This window comes from Triticum dicoccoides, chromosome 2A (genome assembly GCF_002162155.2).
Source record: "Triticum dicoccoides isolate Atlit2015 ecotype Zavitan chromosome 2A, WEW_v2.0, whole genome shotgun sequence".
Lineage (NCBI taxonomy): Eukaryota > Viridiplantae > Streptophyta > Magnoliopsida > Poales > Poaceae > Triticum > Triticum dicoccoides.
In genome coordinates, this window is record NC_041382.1 from 352,029,007 (window position 1) to 352,036,858 (window position 7,852).

The 7,852-nt window shown below is 40.7% G+C and overlaps 1 protein-coding gene across 1 annotated transcript in view; it reads left to right on the forward strand.

Moving 5' to 3' along the window:
• Window positions 1–1,595, forward strand: part of LOC119354569 (exocyst complex component EXO84B-like) — an 8,909-nt gene extending 7,314 nt beyond the window's left edge. Inside the window, exon 7 of the mRNA XM_037621286.1 lies at window positions 1,076–1,595. Within this exon, the coding sequence (XP_037477183.1) occupies window positions 1,076–1,238 (163 nt within the window). The 3' untranslated portion in view covers window positions 1,239–1,595. The remainder of the gene's footprint in view (window positions 1–1,075) is intronic.
• Window positions 1,596–7,852: the final 6,257 nt, after the last annotated feature.

Consider the following 7,852-nt stretch of genomic DNA (forward strand, 5'->3'; position numbering starts at 1 on the left):
CTCCTGATTTCAACTGGTGGGCCTCCCTTCCCTAATTCCATCCAATCAAACGATGCCGCTTAATCATTTACGTTAATTACGTAAGATCTCCTACGTAGGTGTAGCATTGCTGTTATATGTCTGTATCCTAATTGACCTGAGATCCCCATGGCAACAATACTTTATCCTACGGGTCATACGGTGGAGCAGCAGCTCCATGGAGCTAAACATCCACTCAGTAAGTTATGTCTAGGCAGTTATCTATGTGTTTAGAGTGTTGGTAATGGTATAATTTGGAGGATCGTTTTATGAAAATAGCTGTTTGATGTATTTCCTACTCCCTCCGTCCGAAAAAGTTTGTCCCTCAAATGAATGTATCTATCACTAACTTGGTGCTAGATACATCCATTTGAGGGACAAGCTTGGGACAAGCTTTTTCGGACGGAGGGAGTATTTACTACTACTCTGTTTCTGAATGTAAGACGTTTTGGCAGTTTAAAGTGAACTGTCAAAATGCCTTATATTTAGGAACAGAGGGTGTAAAATTTAGCATGAGTGTAAAATGTAGCCATCTGTCGATTATAATCTTAGCTATGTACCTGAATAGCTAGAAAGATGTTTCCTGGATTCTCAGATTGCATTAATACTCTGAAAATAACTTCTCTCCAATTCGTCATGGTGACCAGCCTGTTATTTGGATCGCAGTTAAACAGTTTGCCTCAGGATGGTTTAGTAATTCCCCGTATCGAGAAAACTTGCATTCTTCCAATTCTTCTTTTTTTCATTTAGTTCTGTTCAAAAAGAGATACCTCAAAATACTTCAATTGCCACATGCAAGAAAGAGGCCAATATGGCAGCTCTTTTGTTCAATTTCTTGTGGAGTAAAAAAAGCACCCCTTAGGGGAATTTGACGTATATACCAAAACTTTCCAAAATGCTCCCTCCGTAAACTAATATAGTGATCTAAACGCTCTTATATTAGTTTAAGAGGGAGTATTACTCATCCAAGGAGGCCCTTGGTTGTTTCTCTACAAAGTTGCTCGTTGCTTTTTCCGTGGACTTCTAAATTGAGATCAGTATGCTTGCTTTTGTGCAGTGTCCTTCCCGGCGATGATTGGTTCATGGATGTCGCTCAAGAGGTTGTCGGCATGATCAGTGGAAGGGGTAGGGCTGCCAATGGGGACAGGGAGATTAACAGCCCGACTGCCTCTGTTTCAGCACACTCTATGTCATCGTTCAGATCCCATGGCAGCTCTTAGTTTGCAGGCTTAGTCTTTTTGTAGGCAGGTCATTGTATAATAAGTAATATACTACATTCTCTCCTTTCATATTCCTCTGATCTTATTTTTTGGGTTTCTGTTTTCCTTCTTTGTTCTGCATCTGCTGTGCTAGCATAGATTGATAATTGTTTGACCTAGGAAACAAAATCCTTTGCAATTGTTTCACAGCGCTGAGTCCTGCGAGCGTTGCGTCTTGCATGACTAGTATATGACATTGAGTTTTGTATCACCGGATCATTCCTTCATCAGGATTTGTGTAGAGTGAACAAGTCACCCTTGTCATTTTTCTGACTGTAAAGCCAGATGTCGATCTCTTAAGCAAGTGCCACTTTATCATGATTTGTGGGATGATGTGAATGAGATGAAACGTTATATCTTCCATGGAGAGTTGTAGAAATTGTAGTTGTTGCGTTTTGTTCTGAGATTCTATTGCCACATATTATTTTGGATTGGTTTTTAATGAACCTGGCATCTCCAGGAGACAACCAAATGCCCAATCCTATATATGCAACTGATAGGAAATTACTGCGTGTTGCTTGGTCAAACAGCTTGGACAATTTGAATGCATTTTCTATGAAAGGATGAGTGACCACCACCAGTAATGGAGGCGAAAGGTGTCTGTCTTTCAATGAGATGATAACTATTGTTTTTTGGTAAAAGTCGATGTCATGCCTTACTAATCACTAAACCAACCCCCGAAGTTATTGACCACGCCGAAGCATGATCAATCTGATCATGAGGGTCTATTTCCTACATGCAAGCGAAGAATAAGCAAGAAACTGAGATCGCAATCTGGATATTGCGAATTTAAGAGAAAGCTTTATTGATGGAAGTGGGGGTTTGAAACGTCTCGGCCTGGTCATTGGACATAAACGAAGTACGCAAGTTGTAACTATGGCGAACTTTAATTAAAAAAAAAACTCGTCTGAGCGACGCCTCCAGGGCTGTATTTATAGGGGAAAAGAGAGGAGATTTCGTCCATCCTTGATAAGGTGGGACTGAAACACCTCCTGAATCGCTTCCCCTACAACACAGACTCTAAAAACAACCTAAAATAAGGTATTTCAAAATTACATGGCTGGCCCTAAAATAAGGTGGCGCAACATCTATAATAAGCTATGAAGGAAATTTATGAAATGTCATCTTGTATATTTCGTCCATATTCTTGTATGTCATCATGGTGGCTTCAAAGTGCCGACAACTCCGCTAGAAACTTTGTTCTTGTTCCCTTCGCATGTGCCTTCATCTCCACGCTTGATCCTGCTTCAGTGTTCATCCCCCTTGTCCGTGCCAGGCCCTTCATTCCTAAATAACACAATCGTATCCAATTTAGAAAGCATCATATTCTCATGAACATGAATCATTAGCAACAAACGAAAATGCCTGATAATTCAATTAGCATGCGCTAGCTCTAGTAATTGGTCCAGTATGTGTAGTAGCAGGGGTTGTGGGTGTAACTGTGGTAGGGATGTCTTCATCATCCTCCCCTTCTTGAATTAAAGTCATCCTTAATGGAAGCTCGTCTTCCGCATCCAAATAAGGCTTCAATATGCAATGTCAAATGTGGGACTAACTCTAAAATCTACAGGCAGCTCCAGTTTATATGCATTATCATTTATATTCTCTAGCACCTTAAAAGGACCATCAACACGTGTCATAAGCTTAAGTTTGCGTAAATCAGGAAACTTATCTTTCCATAAATATAACCAAACAAGATCTCCTGCTTTAAACACAATATTTCTTCTATCCTTATGGCCAACAAGTTTGTATTTAGCATTCATGTGCTCAATGTTTCCTTAGTTAACTCATGCATTTTAAAGATCAATTCAATACATTGTTTAGCATCAAAATTAACCTTCTCTGCAGATGGAAGAGGCAGCAAATCAATGGGTGCACGAGGTAGGAAACCATACATAATTTTAAAAGGGCATATCTTAGTAGTAGAATGCAATGAACTATTATAAGAAAATTCAATATGAGGCAAGCATTGTTCCCATGTTTTCAGGATATTCTTCAAAATAACCCTAAGCATAGTAGACAGTGTTCTGTTGACTACTTTACTTTGTCCATAAGCTTGGGGGTGACATGTAGTACTAAAAAGCACTTTAGTCCCTAATTTAGCCCATAAACATCTCTAAAAGTGGCTAAAAAAATTTAGTATCATGATCCTAAACAATAGTATTTGGCACACTATGCAAGTAAATAATTTCATGAAAGAATAATTCAACAACATTAGCAGCATCATCGCTTTTACACATGGTATAAAGTGTGCCATTTTCAAAAATCTGTCCATGACAACAAATATGCTATCCCTCCTCTTCTTTGTCTGAGGTACACAAGTTCCATGGATATGTGCTCCCATGGAACACTAGGTAGATGCAAAGACATATATAAACCATGAGTATTGACTCATGACTTAGCTTTTCGACATGTAGTGCAGCGAGCAACAAAACACTCAATATCTCCTCTCACCGTTGGCCAAAAGAAATGTGCAGCAAGTACGTACTCCATCTTCTTCACGCCAAAGTGTCCCATTAATCGTCCTCCATGCGCCTCCTGCAACAACAAAAGACAAACAGAGTTAACTGGGAATGCCTAGCTTGTTGAACACAAATCCATCATTAATGACAAACTTGTTGGCAACAATACAATATGCGCCTCGCTACCCCTTCTATCACTGGGTGAGGACACCACAAGATTGAACCCATTACAAAGCACCTCTCCCATTGAAGATAAATTAATCTAGTTGGCCAAACCAAACAGATAGATCGGAGAGGAATACAAAGCTATCATAATCATGCATAATAAAGTTCAGAAAAGACTCAGTTACTTTCAATGAATAATCTAATCATAAACCCACAATTCACCAGATCCCAACAAACACACTGCAAAAGAAGATTACATTGGATAGAACTCCAAGAAGATCGAGGAGAACGTTGTATTGAAGATCAAAGAGAGAGAGGGAAGAAGCCATCTAGATACTAGCTATGGGCCCGTTGGTCTGTGGTAAACTACTCACGTGTCATCGAAAGGCTGCAAGGACGATGTAGAAGCCCTTAGTGATCGATTCCCCATCGATAGAGTACCAGAAAAGCCTCCAGATGGGATCGCGAAAGAACAGAAACTTGCGGCGGCAGAAAAAATGTTTCTGGTGGCTCTCTAGGGTTTCCCAATATTTGAGAATTTATAGAAGTGGAATTAGGCCAGACGGAGCCATGTGGGGCCCACAAGGTAACAGAGCGCGCCCTACCCCCCTCGCCGCACCCTGTTGCCTTGCCGTCTCCTTGCTTTGCGTCTGTCTCCTCCCGAAGCTTCTAGGGTCTCTTATGTCCAAAAAAATCGTCAAAAAGTTTCATAGCGTTTGGACTCCGCTTGGTACTGATTTCTTGGAAAACCAAAAACAAGTAGAAAACAACAATTGGCACTAGGCACTGGGTTAATAAGTTATTCCCAAAAATGATATAAAATAGTACAAAAATGCATATAAAGTATCCAAGATTGATAATATGAAACACAAAAAATTATAGATACGTCGGAGATTGATAACCCACAAGTATAGGGGATCGCCACAGTTTTCGATAAGTAAGAGTGTCGAACCCAACGAGGAGCTAAAGGCAGAACAAATATTCCCTCAAGTTCTATCGACCACCGATACAACTCTACACACGCTTGATGTTCGCTTTACCTAGAACAAGTATGAAACTAGAAGTACTTTGTAGGTGTTGTTGGATAGGTTTGAAAGATAATAAAGAGCAAGTAAATAAAAAGTAGGGGCTGTTGTGAGTAAAGAAGCAATAAAGTAAATATAGCGAGTGTCGAAAAATGGTGGTAGGAGTTGTGAAATTGCCCCTAAGCAATTGACTACTTTACTAGACAGATAGCAAGTATTATGTGGGAGAGGCCACCGCTAGCATGTCATCCCTGACTTGGGATTCTATGCACTTATGATTGGAACTATTAGCAAGCATCCGCAACTACTAATGTTCATTAAGGTAAAACCCAACCATAGCATTAAGATATATTGGTCCCCCTTCAATCCTGTCTGCATCAATTTCTATGCTAGGTTGAAGCTTCTGTCACTCTTGCCCTCCAATACATAGTCCTATCAACATACAACTAACCCTATGATGTGATCCACGCACGCGCTCATATGATGAGCACCAAAGGACAACAACATAACCACAAGCAAATTAAATCAATCATAGCAATTCATCAACCACCGATAGGACAACGAAAATCTACTCAGACATCATAGGATGGCAACACATCATTGGATAATAATATGAAGCATAAAGCACCATGTTCAAGTAGAGGGTACATCGGGTTGCGGGAGAGTGGACCGCTGTAGATAGAGGGGGGAAGGTGATGGAGATGTTGGTGAAGATGGCGGAGGTGTTGGTGTAGATCGCGATGATAATGATGATGGCCACGGCAGCATTCCGGCGGCACCGAAAGAGAAGGGGAGAGGGGGCCCCTTCGTCTTCTTCTTCTTTGACCTCCTCCCTAGATGGGAGAAGGGTTTCCCCTCTGGTCCTTGGCCTCCATGGCATGGGAGGGGCGAGAGCCCCTCCGAGATTGGATTTGTCTCTCTGTCTCTCTCTGTTTCTGCATTCTCAGATTCTACCCTTTCACCGTTTCTTATATTCCCAGAGATTCGTAACTCCGATTGGGCTGAAATTTTAACACGATCTCTATCCGGATATTAGCTTTCTTGCGGCGAAATAAAGGCACCAACCGCCTTACGGAGTGGCCACGAGGGTCAGGGGCGCGCCCCCCTGCCTCGTGGCCCCCTCGGGCATCGTCTCGCGTGGATTTTTCTTTCCAAAAATCATATATATTCAAAAAAAATCTCCGTCAGTTTTTATCCCGTTTGGACTCCGTTTGATATGGATATTCTGCGAAACAAAAAACATGCAACAAACAGGAACTGACACTGGGCACTAGATCAATATGTTAGTCCCAAAAATAGTATAAAAAGTTGCCAAAAGTATATGAAAGTTGTAGAATATTGGCATGGAACAATCAAAAATTATAGATACGACGGAGACGTATCAGCATCCTCAAGCTTAATTCCCGCTCGTCCTCGAGTAGGTAAATGATAAAAAAGATAATTTTTGATGTGGAATGCTACCTAGCATAATCTTGATCATGTAATCTAATCATGGCATGAATATTAAGACACGAGTGATTCACAGCAAGAATCTATCATTTGACATAAAAACAATAATACTTCAAGCCTACTAATAAAGCAATCATGTCTTTTCAAAATAACATGGCCAAAGAAAGTTATCCCTACAAAATCATATAGTCTGGCTATGCTTCATCTTCACCACACAAAATATTCACATCATGCACAACCCGATGACAAGCCAAGCAATTGTTTCATACTTTTGACGTTCTCAAACCTTTTCAACTTTCACGCAATACATGAGCGTGAGCCATGGACATAGCACTATTGGTGGAATAGAATGGTGGTTGTGGAGAAGACAAAAAGAAGAAGATAGTCTCACATCAACTAGGCGTATCAACGGGCTATGGGGATGCCCATCAATAGATATCAATGTGAGTGAGTAGGGATTTCCATGCAACAGATGCACTAGATCTATAAGTGTATAAAAGCTCAAACTGAAACTAAGTGGGTGTGCATCCAACTTGCTTGCTCATGAAGACCTCGGGCATTTGAGGAAGCCCATCATCAGAATATACAAGCCAAGTTTTAGAATGAAAATTACCACTAGTATATGAAAGTGATAACTCAAGAGACTCTCTATATGAAGAACATGGTGCTACTTTGAAGCACAAGTGTGGTAAAAGGATAGTAACATTGCCCCTTCTCTCTTTTTCTCTCTTTTTTTGTTTTTTTGTTTTTTTGGTGGGCTTCTTTGGCCTCTTTTTTTTATTTGGGCTTCTTTGGCCTCTTTTATTTATTTTTAAAGTCCGGAGTCTCATCCCGACTTGTGGGGGCATCATAGTCTCCATCATCCTTTCCTCACTTGGGCAATGCTCTAATAATGATGATCATCACACTTTTATTTACTTACAACTCGATATTACAACTCGATACTAGAACAAAGATATGACTCTATATGAATGCCTCCGGCGGTGTACCGGGATGTGCAATGATCTAGCGTAGCAATGACATAAAAAACGGACAAGCCATGAAAACATCATGCTAGCTATCTTACGATCATGCAAAGCAATATGACAATGATGCTCAAGTCATGTATATGATGATGATGGAAGTTGCATGGCAATATATCTCGGAATGGCTATGGAAATGCCATGATAGGTAGGTATGGTAGCTGTTTTGAGGAAGGTATATGGTGGGTTTATGGTACCGACAAAAGTTGCGCGGTACTAGAGAGGCTAGCAATGGTGGAAGGGTGAGAGTGCGTATAATCCATGGACTCAACATTAGTCATAAAGAACTCACATACTTATTGCAAAAGTCTATTAGCTATCGAAACAAAGTACTACACACATGCTCTTAGGGGGATAGATTGGTAGGAAAAGACCATCGCTCGTCCCCGACCGCCACTCATAAGGAGGACAATCAATAAATAAATCATGCTCCAACTTCGTTACATAACGGT